The 19,371-nt window shown below is 39.2% G+C and overlaps 1 protein-coding gene across 1 annotated transcript in view; it reads right to left on the reverse strand.

Moving 5' to 3' along the window:
- The window catches only part of wwox (WW domain containing oxidoreductase), a 161,303-nt gene that overhangs the window by 139,949 nt on the left and 1,983 nt on the right, over positions 1-19,371 (reverse strand). Inside the window, exons 2-5 of the mRNA XM_061722046.1 lie at positions 17,351-17,415; positions 17,033-17,090; positions 16,736-16,905; positions 2,482-2,588 (exon numbers count right to left, since the gene is read on the reverse strand). Of these exons, the coding sequence (XP_061578030.1) occupies positions 2,482-2,588; positions 16,736-16,905; positions 17,033-17,090; positions 17,351-17,415 (400 nt within the window). The remainder of the gene's footprint in view (positions 1-2,481; positions 2,589-16,735; positions 16,906-17,032; positions 17,091-17,350; positions 17,416-19,371) is intronic.

Genomic DNA, 19,371 nt, shown 5'->3' on the forward strand with positions numbered 1-19,371 from the left:
TTTTCCAAAATCCATTATAAAATTTTTTTTTTTTTATTAATAGTATTCAAGGAACTTTAAGAATAAAATAAAACAGAAGGTGGAGTTTCCTTTGTTTCCCTGGGATTAAGAAGATTCCAGTGAATCCATGGATACTTAGTTTGCTCACATGCAGACAAACACACACTGCTCTAGGTTTTCTTCTTTTAAACAAAAAATCAGAGTAAGCCATCATATTTAAAGTAAAAAATGTATACTTAGTATCAGAGTTAAAAATAAAGACCTCCCACTTTGAGAAAGTGGTGTAAATAAAGGCCTTGGCCTCTATCTGAGGAACTGCAGCAGATTAGACAAATTTTTAGGAGCTACAAATGTATAGCGCTTTTTGAAGCTTGTCTGCATTATCACTGTATGTTTGTTTCTGCTTTTGTCTTCCAGGGGTGTGCTCTTTCTCCCTCTTTCCCTGCACATGTGCTGCTTAATACCCTGGTTTTACTGTGGCTTCATCACAGCCTATAAAAGCAGCCCCCTTTGAACCCAATGAAGGCACACAGCATCAGGCTTATTGTAAAACACAATCATAAGGTAAATGTTTATCCCCTCTCTGCCACTGTTAACTCCCCTAATGAGCCTGCTGGAAGGGCTTTTACCTCACAGCTCCAATAGAAGCAAAGAAAAGAACCCATCCCGCTCTGATTAAGACTCCAGGAGATGCAACTAAAGCTGCAGCAGGAAAACAAGACAATGCTTTCATTTCAAGGTGAAAAAGTTAGAGGGGAAAAAAAAATCATGGGCATGTAAATGTGTTCAAGATAAAAAAAAAAATACTTTAATACACAGGACGGACCTTTTTCTTCCAGGAATCTTGTATTAAGTGTATATTGTTGTGTTTTTACTTTTCTGGCACAATGCAGTTTGGCTGCGAAGGATGAGCCCTCTGACCCTGAACTTCCTAGCCATTCTGACCTGCCCATTATCCATCAGTGACCCTACTATTACACCCACTGTCAGTACATGGAGCCGCACTGAACCGCACTGCCCCGCGCTGCACGCCAGTCATCACTCTCACCTCTGAGCGGTAACACTGGCCCACACAGGCTGACACAGAGCGAGAGTTAGAGAAGTTCAGAGCAATAGTAAGCAGGTAGTTGGAGGTCAGGGGTCCCGTGCAATCGGCACAGCAGTTCCACTCCTGGCAGCCGGAGCGGAACACTGAGAGAGACCTGGAAGTAGAAACGGCGACCTTTTGTACAGAGGACCCCAAAATACACCCTCTTATCAAAATGACCTTAACATAGGAGCATGGGAAGGTAAGCAGAGTCCATCCATCATCTTAAAGATTAATCCTCCTCTCTATTCTTCTCCTGAATCTATTAATAATGTCGCCTGAGGGGAGAATTTGCAGCTGAGATTTATTCTGATATTGTGACTTTTATTCATTAGCCTATAATGGGGGGGATTTCCTGAAAAGGAAATATGTAGAGAGTTTCAGAAGGGCTGAATATCCACTCTCGCTCTATTTAAATGATACAAAACTCTATAAATTAATTTGTTTAAAATCTTTTAAACCCCCCCCAACAAAAAGAGGGGGATTCTGATTTACAGCCAAGAGGTCACGGTTGTTTGTTCTTTAAAAGCGATTTCAAGCAGCTTCCATTTGTTAATTCGCCAACATTTACCGTGTCTAGATAAATCTGTGGCAGGTGTGAAGCTTGAAAATCAATTGTACTACAAAATCTGCTAGTGGGATCAGAGCTTTTCCTCACTCATTTAAACAAAGCAGTGGATTTCACACTGTGCAGCAGCACTGACAGCCCCAGGGGCATACTTCAATTAGAGACTTTGGCAAGTTTAAACACTGCAGATCTACTCACGCTCAAAGGCGTTTGTCTCCCTCTCTCCCTTTTTCCTCCCTCTCAGCCTCTCAGCTCATATCTGCGCTGAGCACTCACTCTCCTCCATCTTCAAGTCCTGCTCTCTGTAATCAACCCAGTGCTAATGGCTTATTCTTTCTGCTCCAGCAGCCACATTTCGCTTGTTTATTTTCCCACACCCGTAAATCTGGGGACATGTCACAAGCGCAGCGATATTAGAGCAATAATCTCAGGTAATTATCAGATGCCCCCTCACTTTTTCTTTTTTTTAACTCCCTCTCCCTCCCTCGCTCCATTTAACTTGCTTCACAGAGACAGAAGTTTTCTCTGTGAACGGCGAGGGGTGGATGCAGTTTTTGAGAACATAGGGGTGCAAAACATTTATTGTAATTTTTTATATATATATATATATATATATATATATATATATATATGTTTTTTTTTTTTTATTCTTTGCATGGAAGGCACGGCTATACAAACAGTCCTAATCATTGCAAGCTCGGTCCATTTCCCCGTTTCCAGGTTTGTATTTGCCTTATTTATGGGAATTGTTCAAAGTGATACAGTGACATCACAACACTCGAGACCACCGAGGTCATTTGGGGTCATATAGGTTCCCCACACTTACCCACTCCTCCTGTATGAGCCTGACCGCCTTGTTGGCCCGGGACAGGTTTCGACAGGCCAGGATCACATGGGCACCGTGAAGAGCGAAAGACCTGGCTGTCTCAAAGCCTGGGACACCGAGGAGCAGGACATGCACGGGGACAATGGCAAGAAAAAGAAAAAGAGAATATGAGCAATGCTTCACAGATTTATTTTTTTTTAATCCTGAAGATAGCTTTGATTCCAAAGGGTTGTATCTAATAAGGTTGTGGGGGTGGGGGCATGCGAGTGCAAGTTAAAATCCCCATCAATTTTCCATATCATTTCTTTCCCTGAGTAACCCAGTGGTCTAGCAGAGGGAGTTAATCATTTCTCTCTGAAGTGATGAAACTGATTGAATCATTGTGGTCTAAGACTTTTTTGCTACATCTTAGATAAAGTTTGGAATCTGCCCGACGATTCTCCAGAAAGTATCGCTGCTCATCGGGTTAGAGGAAGCGAGGATAGTTTTTAACGGCATTGATAATTATGCAGTCATAACAAAAAAAACAAGGTTTATTTTTAAAGTGAGAAATCAAATAGGCATGCCATTCAAACCGAACCTTGATATGATATTTCCGCACATCAAAAGGGCCTCTGATATTCCCATTTCCCCCATGAAACAAAGTCCACAGATATGCAGAGAATTTATCAGTCCAACACTAATTCATGGCTCCATCCAAATCATGTAGTCATGATAAAACTGACAAAAACTGAAGATAGAGGGAGAGAAGTTCATTTCTAAATTACAAGTCTAAATGGGTCATTTCATCCCGTAGGTTGAATTAATTTACGAGATTAACTTTTTTATTCGCCATATTTTTATTTCCTTTGACATTTACTATCCCTGAAAGCTTCGTGCTGGAGTTCAGCAGCACAGGGATGTGTCATATTTTTCTTTCTTAATTCTCTAAATATAAACTATTACTATATGTAACCAGATATACACAAAGTGAGCATCCTGACTGACAATCTGACAGGCTGAATAATTGATTGTGGCGAAGAGAGTCTGAGAGGCGGAGCAGTAGGCAGAGTGTATCAGAGGGTGGATTAATATGGACTGTAATTAGATTATATGTCTTAATCTGATTTTCATTAAGAGCAAAACTGGGAGGCCTAATTGTGAGGAGAGTGTTAAGGACTAATATCTATTAAACTCAAAATTGGAGTAGGATTGGAAGCTCTTTCTGACAAGTGAAGCATGGAATGAAACTATATGACACCTTATTAGGTGTAATGGAGGGGACTGTGGCTGGGAGCAGAGATCGTTTCACTCGCAGGAAATGGAAATGAAAATAAAAACAAGTCTGAAGGAAAAAAGGTAGTGTGACTCTCAAGTGAGAATGTGCAGCAGAATGTGTTCTTTAAACTTTATCCAAATACTATTATTTAAATAGTGATATCATCTAAATCATCCAAGGTTTCCCACCACATTTGTTTGTTTTTAACTGATAAAAAGCTTACTTGCTGGTAAGTACATTCTGCATTTATCGTCTCTATTCAAAGATAAAAGAGTGAACAATGAGTAAATGTCTCCTATACGAGCTGCTGCAGCGACTCAGGCGCTGCAGCAGCCCCGGCACCGTGCTTCACAGATTCCTTCATTTACAAAAGACGCATGCAAACTACTGCAAACAGCAAGCAACTTTCTGTTTCAAAAGAACGTTAACCTTCCTAACTGTGGACAAACGCATAAACTATCAATAACACTTTTTTTTTTTTCAAACAAACCAGGGGTGTGACTGAAGTTAAGATAAAGCTGACAATTTCCTTCTCATCATTAGGTTTTACAGACACTCTTGTTTAGTTGTGGCTGATGCTCATATGCCAGGAGGCCCGATCTACAGGTCTTAGAAGAACCGGCTCTGACAAAGAGAACAACCGTCCAGAAATCAGTTCGTCCTCATCTTCCCAGGCAAGGCTGTTCGAGATTATGTGCAGGTTCTGGTGCCATCCAGGCTTTGCTGGTCCACCTTCCAGAGCAACGATGCCCCCTTTCAATGAGAACTGATGCACTTTTCAGCCTCTTGTTTATAATACAACCATTTCTTTTTAACCACAGTACTTAACACAGTATTTTGCTCTGGCATTAGAGCTGATCACTTCTGTTACAATTTTTCAGTCATAACCTCTTAATAAAAGCCAATAAAACAGATTTACTCTTCTAAAATGTACAGATGAGTTTAAGAAAAGTTCAGTAAAATTGTACTTTTTCCACTCTCATTTTCACTCATATCTAAATGAATAATGCAGTTTACAGCAATGTTTTGTTTTGCTTGCAGTCTTTAAAAAGTGTGTTTTTTGTTTGTCGGGACAGATGCGTGACAATAAAATGTCACACGTGACCCAAAAGTGGGTAAAAAAAAACACACATTTTGATTAAAAGATTTCAGAAGATTATAACAGATCTTACTCAACCGCAAAGGTAACATTCATCTTCCATGAAATAATAAATACTGTACAAGTGAATTATTTCATTAACATGAAATTCATTATTGCATTAATGAATTTCTTAATATTATATATATAAAAGTATAAAGTAAAATTCTGTATTTTTGAACTTAAATGAAGTGAATTGAAACAATAATCTTTTATGCTCTAATGTCATACAACTTCATTTTTAAAATATACAGAGGCATTATAGTCTCAAATATGAGCAGATTTAGGTTAATATTCTGAAGTGATATATTAACAGCAGATAATGCCAGGTTCAAGGGACAGCAAAGACTATAAAATATATATAAATACTAACTAAGGAGCCCTTAAAGGGTTTCATCAAACATTTGAAAAAAGAAAAAAAAACAGATAACTCATGACTTCACAAAAAAAAAAACTTAAAAAAATTGAGGAATTGACATGGAAGATCTTTGGTCATCAATTTGTTTAGAGTGTGTCTGGAATTAAAGGTACATTATGCTTAAAATTTCTATCCAACAGTTTCTCCAAATATGAGTCAGGAGATTTGCTTCAGCCTGTATAAACTGGACAAGAGAAGCAGCTCCCGGTAAACAACAATACTTCACACTCACTTGTTGTGTGTACAAACCATGAAAGTGAAATTAATCGGCGCCAGTGTTTTCCATAATAGAGAACAAATTAGAATATGGCAGCGACAACAGCAGCGGCACTAAAGCCATGTATTTGCAATGACAAATAACAAGGGCTTGACATTAATTGTGAAATAACGAGAGTGGCGTTGTTGTAACAGAGACTCCCCACCCCCTCAGCCATGTTACCGGTGGAAAGGGCCGCAATGAAATTAGTTCTTGGTCAGGTATACAACTAAAGGAGCCTGTTTCAGCATGGTATGCCGATGGTGGTACATGACAAGAGGTTAGACGGGCTTTCTTCTGCTCCTGCGAATCGACACATGCCATAAGCTGTTTTACATCACACGGCAGACCTGCTGGGCTGGAGTGCTCTTCCAGGTTCTTGTTGTGTGTAATCAGACATCACCACAGTAAACAAAAAGACACAAGAAGAAGAGTCAGTGAAAAAAAAAACACCTTTAACCGCTGGGAGATGAAGAAATGATCCTTTGATTGCATACTCATACAGTCGCAGGCTTCACAAGGTAACAGAAATACAGCAAGTGTGTTTCTGTTACTGTTGTTGAGATTGTGTTTTACTGTAATGTATAAAAAGCATTAAAAAAAATGTGTAAAATGTCCATTAAGCAGTGAATGCTCTTCATGGTACATTAGGATCCTGGCCCTACTGATATCCCACAATAATGAGTGTGATTTAGTGATTTCACGCTTTGTTTGTCCTCCCTGGCCCGCCACCCCTCTCTGGATCCCCTCTCGTATGCAGGTGTATTGGCTCAATGTAATGAGATCATTACCGGCGTCGTCAGTAAACGTGTTTATTTGGCAAACGGAGCTGCCTGCTCCTTCTCCTTCTTGATCTGCATCCAAACAGGCATTTAACTAAAATAAGCGCTGCAGTACAATTGGGCAAACAGAAGTCAATTCAGATCATTACAAGGCCCGTGGGCAAACATGTCAAGTCCCCGCAAACCGCTTCCCCAAGGGCTGAATTTATGCCCGGAAGAACATGGGAATAACACCACTCATGAACAGATGACATATCATGTCTGTAGATTATAAGACACTTTATCTGAAATGTACAACATGAAAACATGTGGAGCTGACCATTATTTGGTGCTGAATAAATATAATAAACATTTGATATTTAACTACACTTTGATTCTTTCATCCATGTATAATTTATCTTCTCTTCTTGGAGTGATTTATTCATGGAGTGATTAAGTAAATTGTACATAAATGTGTACTTTTTTTTGCTACTCCACCTATGCAACCTATATTTGAACCATTTTGGCGCATTAAACTTATATTATCATCTCTTATGTCTGAATCTGTCTGGGGAAAGAAATTATTAAATATGTCAAGAATATGTTTTGCAAACCATTTGTTATTTCTTTTTATAGAAGTTGATTTTTGAACAGTAAGTAAGTAAGTAAGTAAGTAAGTAAAGTTTATTTATATAGCACCTTTCACAGATATAAAATCACAAAGTGCTTTACATTAAAAAAAAGGCACACAAATTAAAAGAGATTAAAAAGAAAAGATACCAATAGTATACATATATATAAAAACCTGGATAAAATTAACAAGGTACAGAAAACAGCACTGGGCTGGCATGTTAAAAACATAGTCGCAACGCACAATTAAAAACATAGCAGCAACGCAGAGACACAATAAACGGTTAACCAAAAGCCTTTCTGAATAAAAACGTTTTCAGCTGCTTCATAAAGCCTTCACAAGAGTCTAGAGAACGCAGTTGTGAAGGGAGAGCATAACTGTGACGTTCATGGTGTATTGGTGGCTGTTGGGTGGGTGGGCAGTCTCGGCCGCCCCGAAAGTGTCTCTTTGCTGGACGCTAAATCCCTACATTGCTCCCATATTGCCCTAAATACTCATACTAACAGGACACCAGTACAAGCTGTATCAATGGAGAGGAATGTTTCAGGGAGGTCATCCGATGCTTATAAAATAAAACAAAATAAAAAAAAACCCTATCCAGAGCCTTATGATCTGCTACAGAGACCCCTACAACAGAAAGAAGCTAAAGGGGGAAAGAAACAAGGTGTTTGGACATACTTTCTGCTTTTGTTTCCCGCTGAATAGCCGGGAGAGAATGATGGGAAATATTAGCTTTCTTCTAACTGTGATAAAATGTCTTTTACTGTATATCAAAGGAACAACAAAGTTATTCGGGATACAGGCACCAACTCCTGACTGTCTGGGTCATGAGTGCACCTGTACCTCCTATACCTGTGACTGCTGTGTATTTCTTGCCCCAGAAGTGAGGAATGACACAACTCCCCCACTCTTTCCAACTTTTAAGATCCCCTCTAATTCCCCTCCATTAGTCCAAGAGGAGGGAGATGTCACCCCAAAAGTGGAATGTATGGTTAGTAATTACAGCCCAAGGTTGAGCTGTTCCAGGCGAGAGCACTGGAGTGGTTCTATTACCCCTCCCTGTCCCCTTGTACCTCCTTCCTACCCCCTCCTGGTGCTGTCTCACCATGCACACAGCCCTATCTTGGGACCCACCCACCCTTCCCTCTTTCTCTGACCCCCCGTGTTAACCTTTTACTCCCTGCACAATCTCTCATCATGGCTTCTCTCTACACTGGACAGCGCTGGTCCTCCAGCAGCCAGACACATGGAGAGAGAATGAGAGGACAGTAAAGTTAATAAACGCATACTACACCGAATCACACACATGCGCAAGGATAAACAAAAGCCCCCTGAGGCCTGCCCATGCACACGGATCTGCTGAGCATTAGGGCTATTTTCATCACTGTCATCAAAAACACCCCCATCATGTAACTTTCATCCCCTCATCATCTGCAGACTGTAAACTCGATAGGTCTATAAACTACTTGACTACACACAATAACGCCATACTCTCTTCATTTTATTTTACCTACAGCCTTTAAGCACATACATGTATTCTATCCTCTCTCTCTAACCACTTCATTTCTATTATATTAGAGCTGTAATCATTATTGAACCCCTCTAGCCTCCAGCGTAATACTCTTTGCATGTTACACCAGTTTGGGTCTGCATAGCAAATTTCATCCAAGGTTAATAAAGTTGAATAATTTGACTAACCAACCATAACTGGTTCTCATTACGTAGCCAATAAACACATTCATCAGTGAGGACATGAAATGCCTGATGGAAAAAATAAATAAATAAATAAATGGAAAAATAAAACTCTCCTTCGATTTCTTTGGTGGCCCGGTTCACGAACTGACACAGAGGAGACGGAGCAGGACACCGGGGCGGTCGCTCCCCCAGCGGGCGCCCACACACGTGAAGTGCAAAAAGAAGAAGAAGAAAAAAAAAACACTTCTGAAGGTATACCCAGATGTACTCTGGATGTCACCTAAACCACACGAAGCCACTCGGATGCTCAGCGACACACACGCGGAGGAGCAGACACCGCATGCCATTCTCACCAGGAACATCTTTTTATCCATCTAATTCCTTCCACTATGAATAATGCATTTCCCTCCTTACTCAGGCTTGGGTTTAACGCATCGCTGCGCGGGTCTTTAAGGGGGTCCTTATTCATAAACAGTAGTGCAGGAAATACCAGAGCTTTGCAGCCAATTTAATGGCAGTTATGCTTAACAAATCTGCCTCAATCTAATGATCAGCCACAAAGCTAGGCTATGGGTTTAATCTGCCCACAGAGGCTCCCACAGCTCTGCGACTCACTGAATATGCTTAGAGATCTCCCCATCCAGAGAGAGGAGAGCACCGGCCTAACACTTAATCCACACAAAACAACACTGGGATCAACACAAATATAGAACAATGTTAGTGTTTCATGAATAAAAATAACATTTAAAGTCCAAAACACTGCAGAGACAATGCATAAAGATACAAAAAAACCACCATGATGCCCCCTTTTCCAAATCCTTGCTATCCCCCGTCTCCACCACTGAGTCTTTTCTGCCTCTTATTCCAACATTGACCATGCACCTTAACAATAATGCCATGTGGATTTCAGTGCGTGCGTTTAGACCGACAAGAGCTTTGCAACATCAGGTTTTTATCCACAAAAGAAGCTCTTTATAGATAGGGGCAAAAAAGTTTTAAAACATGTTAAAAAACCAAGAATAATGTTGTCAAAGATGAAATCTGACACAGTTAGTCAAGACACTGAATGTTATAAAAAAGCAAACAAGATTTTTTTTTTTGGTGCTTTCAATTTACTGAACTAGGAGTAAAATATCATCACATGGGAGGACTGTCGTATTTTATGTGGCTGGGACAAGGGGTCAATATGTTATTTCTGACCGCTATTAAACATATGTTATGTTGACAACGTGGCACCGGGGAGACTGATGATGCACCTGAGGTAGCGAGACACATAAATATAAACACATTTCCCAAAAGAGTTGTCACGGGGCAAAGATGACTCCTTGTGCAAGGAGATGACAATACAAATATAGCTTTTCTATGACAGAAACAATATTTTAGGAACGGCCCCTTGCTAAATCCCGTGCTTCACATATGAAGATAAGTGTGCACACATATTTTATATTTAGAAAGGAAGTATTTTGTCTCTTAAAGTGGAGGGAGGCTAGAGACATCATGAAAATGGACCTTTAAGGATAACTGCTCCATGGACCCCTGGTCAGTAAATAACCTGAGAGTTAGTTGATAGAAGGGAATTAGAGCCAGAGCAGGAGTCTGTAATGGGGATGGATAGGAGGCTCAGACCGGGGTCACAGCTGCTCAGGAATCAATGCAGAGGTACAGGTGTACTACCACAGGTCTAGAAGAATGAGAAAACCTTAAGCAAAGGCAGGGAGAGGAGGGCAAACAAACTACAATCATTCTTTTCCATTATCGCAATTAAAAATCACCACTCGGGTTGGAACTGGTTTTTCATTTGGAAAAGAAGGCAGCGAGAGGAAGACTGATGTTGCAAACTGAGCACGGTGATCACGCTGGCAAGACAAACTACACTACTGTCTCGCCTCCCAGCACTAGTGCAATGAAGCTTCAAGGCTGCTCACCAAAGCAGAGACTATGATATTTTATGCATAAATAAATTCATGCATGTGGTTTTCATGTTCATATGCATTAAGAGAGAAATTAAAGAGCTCAAATGTAAATTTTCTAATTAAATAATATCCTACCCTTACTAATAAAAATGTCACATTTCCTCTGGAAAGAAAAAATGGAAATAGCCTTGACACTTGGATTAAAACACTATCGATGCCATTAAAATGCTAAGTGAGTCCGACCAATTGGCATAACCACATTTCACTTCAGGAGTGTCAAAGGAGTACACGACAAGTAGCAATTACTATTAAAATACTGTTAATTACGGCTGCTGCATATTTAATAAGTGGCAGAGTAAAACAAAGGTTATGTTAATATGGGTTTATTAAGTATTCACACTCTATAAAAAATGTGTGCATGTGTTGGAGCTACTTGAGACAGTCTTGAGAAAAGCTGCTTTTGTCAGATGAACACATTTTATTTCCTAAACACATCACAGCAAATGTTAAATGAGGATTATCTTCTTCATTATATAGTTTTTAATGAAGGCAAAACTAAGCACATATGAGGAATTGAACAGAACATTTTAGGAGGTGAAGAGCAGGAATCATGGACCTCCTGTGCCCTCTTGTGGTGAAACTTTATCCACTCGTCTCCATTCTCCATAATCTCTCACCATTAACAGCATCATCAAATAAATCAACCCTTTTGTCACTTTTCAGAAAGCTCAATATTAAATCCTTCTTTAAATAAATACACTTTTAAACTTGCACTACCACCACTCTCCTCTGTACAAGCAGTTCAAGCTTCACACTTTTCTAAGTCATTGACGGGAATATTTTTGTAGTAATTTCAACACTTGTTCACGTTACAATTCTCCTGGTGAATCACTCCTGTTTATAGTTCAAGCTTCACAGATTTTTATTATTTTTGTAGTCCTTTTTTGATTCTAAATACTACATGATTGTCATTATTTGACTTCTTTTTAATCCTGTATGAATTCAGATAATAATGCAGCAGTGAGGAAACTGTGAAGGTTAAAGAGACGGTTGTCACCATACAAGTTTAAACAAAAGTTGTTCCCCCCCTTTCTATTTAATTAAAAATCCAACCATCATTTAATCCATACATATTCTTGACTTTGGCACATTTGAACGCAGCTTTGGGGAGATACAGATACACATGTGGACAAATTTGTATGTGACCTTCCATCACAGAAAGAAAAGCCCTCAAAACGTCACTAAAATAACTTGAAACGTACAAAAAGAAATTATAAATATTAATTTGCTGAACACTGACTAAAGAAAGTCAGATAAAGCTTTTGAATTTCAACAGGATCACACAAAAAAGACCAACAAATGAAATTGGCCTGCACTAAAATGTTTTGTTATATTTTGTTGCACAAACTTTTGAGGCAGAAACTGTGATGAAGGGATTTCTGCAACTCTCAATGACACTTCTGCACCTGTAGACAGGTATTTTTGGTCCACTCGTCATGAGCAAGCCTCTCCAGTTGTCTCAGGTTTGAAGGGTTTCTTCTCCAGATGCACGCTTCAGCTTTTTCCGCAAATGTTCATTAGGATTTAGATCAGGGCTCGCAGGACACTTCAGAATAGTCCAGTGCTCTGATAGTCTTGAGATTTCATCTCAAATAAGTAAGTACAAGTTTATTTATATAGCACCTTTCACAGGCAGACATCACAAAGTGCTTCACAAAAGAACAATAAAATACAAATATTATAAACTGCAAATACATAAAAAATAAATAGAAAACTCAGAAAATTACATTCAACGAAGAAATAAGATCAGAAATTAAAATAACGCGATGGTCATAAAACAAGGCTATTCTGCCGTAGTTCAAATTGTTGGAGGAACAAGTGGGTTTTGAGATTACTCTTAAACGCATCAACAGAGTCCAAGGAACGTAAGAAGAAGGGAAGCTCATTCCAGACTCTGGGCGCAACAAAGAAAGAGGGGCATCCTCGGGTCCTGACACGGGTACGAGGGACCATCAGTAGGTTCTGGTCCGGTGACCTCAGCCTCCGAGAGGGGGAAGTAGGCACATAACAAGTCTTTGATGTAAGAGGAAGCCTGACCATGCCAGGCTCTGAAGGTCAGCGCCAGGATTTTAAAATTCATGCTAAACGGGACTGGGAGCCAACGAAGGGCTTTGAGAATCAGAGTAATACGAGTCCTTCTACTGGTGTCAGGCAACAACCTCGCAGCAGAATTTTGAACCTGCTGCAGATGGGACAGCTCTTTTTTATTCAGAAAAGAAAACAAACTGTTACAAGAAACAAGAAGACACAAAGGCATGGATAACCAGCTCCAGATCAACTTTAGATAAAATTCTCCTAAGTTTGGAGATATTTCTCAACAGAAGAAACAATTTCTTGTAAGCTGTTTAGAATGATGCTAGAATGACATTCCCTTTTCAAAGATATCGCCAAGATTTCTGAGGCTTGATTTAGTGCTCAAGGTCAGATCCCCAGAGTACTGTTTGATCGCTGAAACGGCTTCATCAGGGGCGATCACCAGCCCTTCAGTTTTATCTGAATTTAGCTGCAGCGAGTTTGCTCCTAGCCATTTTTTTTTTTTTGCACAAGACAGTTAAATTAACAGTTCAATCTCTGAGTCTCATAGGTCTTGAAAGAAAAATACAGCTGGATATCATTCGCAAACAGGTGGTTAGAGACACCATCATACTCCTGGATTAACTTTCCTGAGGGAAGAACATATAGAAGGAACAAAACCAGATGGAACCCTGGGGTACTCCACACAGCAACTTGGCATGGTAGTACTGTATCTGGTTTACCAAGACACTAACACTCCTACCCGATAAGTAGGAAGCAAACCATGCTAAAACAGGACCTGATGTTCTGACCAGGTCACGCAGTCTTGTAAACAAGATGTGATGATCGAAAGTATCAAATGCTGAACACAGATTCCTAGAGTCTACAGATATCATAATGTCACTAGACACCTTAAGCAGAGCTGTTTCAGTATAATGATGCTTGCGCAAACCAGACTGAAAGATGTCAAAAACATCGAACTTCTCTAATGTGGAAACCAGTTGTTCCTTCGACCACCTTCTCTAAGAGTTTGGAGAGAAATTGAAGTTTTGAAATAGGCTGAAGATTTTGGGGGATTTGCTAGGTCTGGGTTTTTAGGTTTGGGTTTTTTAGGGAGAGATTCCACTAAAGCATGTTTAAATGAACTGGGAAAAACACCAGTCAAAAGCAAGAGTTTAATCAGTTTGGTAATAAACTGATTAATCTGAAAGATGAACCAGAATGAAGGTTTCATTGTGGTTACCAGAGCTGAAATATCAACCTGAGTTATTGGATTAAAATAATAATGTACCTCCACAGATTCAGGACATCCTGTACCAGACACAGCAAAGCGGTTCAAGAACATAACCGAGCCTCCTCCATATTTCACAACAAAGGTTCTTTTTTATTTTAATACTTCATTTTTTTTATCTGTGAACATGAAGCTAATGTGACAAAAAGCTCCAGTTTTGTCTCATCTGTCTAAAGAAGATTCTCGCAGAAGCTTATGGTTTGTCGATATGTATTTAGATTCAGTAAATTCCGGCAACAGTGGAGTCTTCCTCAGTCGTCCACTTTGGTCAAACAGTGATGGATGACGTGATCCGACACTGATGTACCTTGAACATGGAGTTCACCTTAAACCTCTTTGGAAGTTGTTCTGGGCTTTACATGGTTTCCGCTCAATTTTCATCAATTTTCCTCTTGTGTCCACGTCCAGGGAGGTTAGCTAAAGTCCTGTGGAGCCTAAACTTCTGAATGAAATATGCAACCGTAGTCACATCAAGCTCCTTGAGAATGCTCTTCTTTAGTTTGACATGCATGTATGTAGGTAAAAATATTTTCACTCTTTTCTTGGGGTACGATCTGATTTCTCCAGACCAATTTCATTAGTTGGTTTGTTTTTGTATCATTCTGTTGAACCACAATTCAAAAGTAAAGTTCAGTAAATTATTATTTATTATAACTTGTCAGTTTTAAGGTTCACCACTGTAGGTTTTTCTTTCTTTAAGGGGACAGGTACCTACAAATGTATTCATGTCTGCAATAACTAATTTCCTAAAATTACTTCTGAATTGAGTATATGTTGTAGTGAAACAAACAAACTGCTGAAAAAAATGTCCAACAGCACAGAAGGTGTGGGAGATTACTTTTGTTTCTGGTGAGATGTACGGTAGCCTACAGAAATGTAGATATTTTGCAATGAACGCAGTCTTCAGTCAATAGTCATTTTAATGGTCGTAATTCATTAGTCTAGCTAAATTCAGTTTTAAGAAATAATTTTTGTCAATTTTAGTAAAAGCCATGCATCCAGTTATGGGATTTCTTTTTTTTTTTTTTTTTTAAACACTTCCTTTTCAAACTAAAAATAAACATTACATTTTCATACAGGTGGACAAGTTAAGTCAAAATGGTTGGTAATACAGGAAGTGTAGAAATAATACTGAAGATTTAAGGAATTAGAATAATGAAAGGATTTTAATTCCACTTCAAGCAGTTTCAAGATAGCTTAAAAGATCATGGAAACAAACTTATTGTCAAAGTGTCACCTGTGGATGCTCTCTCCTACCTGTCTTGTGAACATATGAACATAAAGTAACCCCCCACGCCTAAAAAAAAAAAATCTCACTGAAGAAAAAGTCTGAAAAAATAATTATTTCTCAATAATTGATTATAGTTGATTATTTCTCTCTTTAGCTGGAACTAAGGAAAACAAAAACATCTATCTGCAGCAATCGTACAATATAAATATAAAATGGGAGTCAATCACAGGTGAATACCGATTATCAGCATGAACTAATTTACATTGTATATCTGCATAACAGAATTCAAACAAGATCTTGTATACTTTCTGAAAAAAAGCATTCAGGTCACTAATGTTTGCAACCAAACAGTCAGTCTTGGTCTGCTTTTACATCAGTCATGTTTATGCACCTTCTAAACACTGCGTTCCTCTCAGAAACATCCTCTGGTTCTGGCCCCCGTACAGACAAGGATCACTTTCATTCATGGTTCCACGATGGCGTAGAAAGATACCAAATCAGAGCAGGAATGTTCCTCTCCACATTCAAAAACCTAATAAAGACCCTCTTAAAGGAAAGCTTCCTCTTCTAACACACACTTACGTTGCTTTTCTTTACCTTCTACTTTGCTTCATCAGATATGTTTAAAACGCAATGCGTATGCTGGGGAGGTTTACTGAACTTAAGCTTCAGTGCTGTTCGTCGGTAAGTCATCTTAATTAGTGTCTGCTAAGTGAGTAAATGTAACAAAAACATTTTTGAATGTATTTATTTATAAATTCATCTAAGTTAATGCGAGTGGTACATTTCTAAATTGTCTAATTACATTTCTACATATTGCATAAACCAATGTAAATCGGTATCTAGGTGATTGGTCTGAAGAAGTGCAGAAGAAAACAAAGACATAAAGAATGAACAACATTACTAACACATCGACAATCTTTTTTTTTTGTAACAATTTTCAAGATGCATTCAAAAGTAAAAGACGGGAGAACATCAAGGTCAGGAAGGCTTCTCTGTTCAGTAAGAGTCCCGAGGCGGCTGTAAATTTATGTATTACAGTAATGCCTCGCAGCATCGCATTTTACACACGCAGCAATTACACTGCTGTGATTTTCCGTGGGACAAAGAATTTGAATATAAAGACAATTAACGATTTTATGTTTATTTGATTTTGCTCACGCCGTCATTATCTATCTCGAACAAAGCAGCAACTCTGAACAAATGGCCAGTACTTGTGCTAATTTACACTAAACCCAAAAGGAAATACATTTGTTTCCAGACCATTATATAGTGAGCCGTGCATTTGCAGGGTACAAATGGACACCATTCATTACAGTTAACAATGACATCCAATTCAGCCCTGCTAATGAACTTCAATACAGTCATGTACGGTATTAAGGAGTGATTTGTTGACTCTAAGTGTATCATTTTGGAGGCTAATGTTGATGAATGCCTGGTCATGGAAGGATGGGGACATGCAGGGAGTAAGACGCGCTTCTGAGGCACCCTCTCTTTTAAGGTACTTTATCACCTCCTACTGGCATCATCGAGGAAAGACAGTCATAATCAAAGAAGAAAAAAAAGGATAGATATACTATCACACTCACCGATGCCAGAGTTGCCTCCAGTAATGACGACAACCTTGTCAGACAGGTCGCGACCTTGCAGAATCTCTAAAGCGGCGGTGTTTCCATCATATCGTTTCGGCTTCACGATCACATCCTCCACTGTAAATGCCTGGCGTGGGTCAAAATACGAGCTCCGCTTGTTAATGTGGCTGAAACCAACAAGAGCACATGAATTGGAGTAGGAAAATAATTCCAAAAGTAGTATTAAAAATAGCACACAGCACTTCAGATTGTAAATCCACCATCAAGTAAGACTTTGGCCATCATTCAACTTACTCAACATAAATGATCTGTCCTTTTTCGTCAGTTTCCTGCTCCCAACCATAAGGCAGATCTGTGGTAAAATACAAACATAATTTTTTTTTCCATAACTGACACAATAGAAAAAATAAAAATGTTAATATCTACTACAAGTTTTATAGTACAACAATTGAGATTGCAAAACAAGGTTACTAAAAAAAAGTAAGAGCCCATCATCATGGTTTCAAGGTACCACTGTAAAGCAAGTACTTGAGCATAAAAAGGACTGATTAATAATAATCACAAATAAAGAAAGCTGAACTACATATTTTACAATGATAATTAAAGACTTACCTCCAGCGCAACGTTTTTTCTTTCCTGTCTTAGGGTGTTCCCACTGTGTCTTCATCTCATCATGGCTGTAGACACACAGACACAGATTTAGATTTAAGACATCAAAATAGCCTCTGTCTAATATATATATATATATATATATATATATATATATATATATATATATATATATATATATATATATATATATATATATATATATATATATATATATATATACACACATATATACACACACACAACATATACACCATATTGCCAAAAGTATTCGCTCACCCATTCAAATAATCGGAATCAGGTGTTCCACTCACTTCCATGGCCACAGGTGTATAATATCAAGCACCTAGGCATGCAGACTGTTCTTACAACTATTTGTGAAAGAATGGGTCATGAATTCCAGTGTGGAATCATGATAGGATGCCACCTGTGCAACATATCCAGTCCTGAAATCTCCTCGATCCTAAATATTCAGGTCAATACTCAGCTGTATTATAAGAACATGGAAGTGTTTGGGAACAACAGCAACTTAGCCACAAACTGCTAGGCCACGTACACTGAGGAAGCGGGGTCAGTGGATGCTGAGGCACATAGTGCGAAGAGGTCACCAACTTTCTGTCAATCGCTACAGACCTCCAAATTTGATGTGGCCTTCAGATTAGCTCAAGAACAGTGCACAGAGAGCTTCATGGAATGGGTTTCCATGGCCGAGCAGCTGCATCCAAGCCGTACATCACCAAGTGCAATGCATCAGATTGCAACAGTGTAAAGCATGCCACCACTGGACTCTAGAGCAGTGGATATGTGTTCTCTGGAGTGAAGAATCAAGCTTCTCCATCTGGCAATTTTGTTTATTTTTTTTTTTTATATTTTTATCCTGATTTTGTTCCCATTTTTATCACCCAGTGCTCCTACCTAAGTCAGTCCTGGGCATTGCCATCCTCTACCAACCCCAGGAGGCCCTGCACTGAGCTCAAGTCTCCTTCTTAACCTGAGGAGTGAGCAGGCCGCTTCTTTTCACCAGACAGGGTGGGGCTTCTCTGGCCGGACGTAGCACGTGGACGGATCACGTTATTCCGGCCAGATCTTCCCCACCCCATCTGGCGCCCCGGCTGGCCAGCGGGGGCAGTGTATAGCCCAGGACTGCTGCATGTTTTTGTGAGGGTAGCTACCCAATGGAATACAGGGAGAACATGCAAACTCCACACAGAAAGGGTGCCACCCAGGGTGTGGGTACTGACGTCATGAGGGGAAGTAAACACGCCTTCAAAACCCACAGCGTCCCTGGCAAGAATTATATTATTTATTTTTATTTTTATGATTTTGTATCCTCATAACTATTTTGTTAAATGTTATTAGGTGGGGGCTCCTCATAAGCCTACTGGCTTGCTCGCTCCTCCCTGCACAGTTTCTTTTAACTACACTTATTTGTGTAATGTTATTTTTTTATGTTATGTGCTAAACAAACTAAACTAAACTAAACTAAACCAGGACCCTCTGGCTCTGAGACGGCTGCAGTACCAGCTGCACCACCGTGACCTCACAAATGCACTTCTGAAAGAATGATCAAAAATTCCTATAAACACACTCCTAAACCTTGTGGACAGCCTTCCCAGTAGAGTTGAAGCTGCTATAGCGCAAAGGGTGGACCGATGTCATATTGAACCCTATGAATTCAGAATGGGATGTCACTTAAGTTCATATGTGAGTCAAGAAGAGCGAATACTTTTGGCAATATAGTGTATTCACTAAGATGATGTTTATGAGTCAAATTTAGCCAAAGTCTCCTATTTTATCTTCAGCTCTTTGGCTGCAAAAAGGCTATCAAAAGAGAAACCCTCCATGGAAGTATTTCAAATATTCCAATGGGGAATCAAATGGTGTACATTACATTTTTCTATAAAATTTAGTTAGAAGTTAGAAAAAAACCTCTTAAAAGCAATAATTCGTCGATGCAAAGATATTTAGAAAGTTAGAAATGTTCAAGAAAATGTCACAAATGATACATTGGCATGCATGAGTAC

The sequence above is a fragment of the Cololabis saira genome, chromosome 5, assembly GCF_033807715.1.
Source record: "Cololabis saira isolate AMF1-May2022 chromosome 5, fColSai1.1, whole genome shotgun sequence".
NCBI classification, from domain to species: domain Eukaryota; kingdom Metazoa; phylum Chordata; class Actinopteri; order Beloniformes; family Belonidae; genus Cololabis; species Cololabis saira.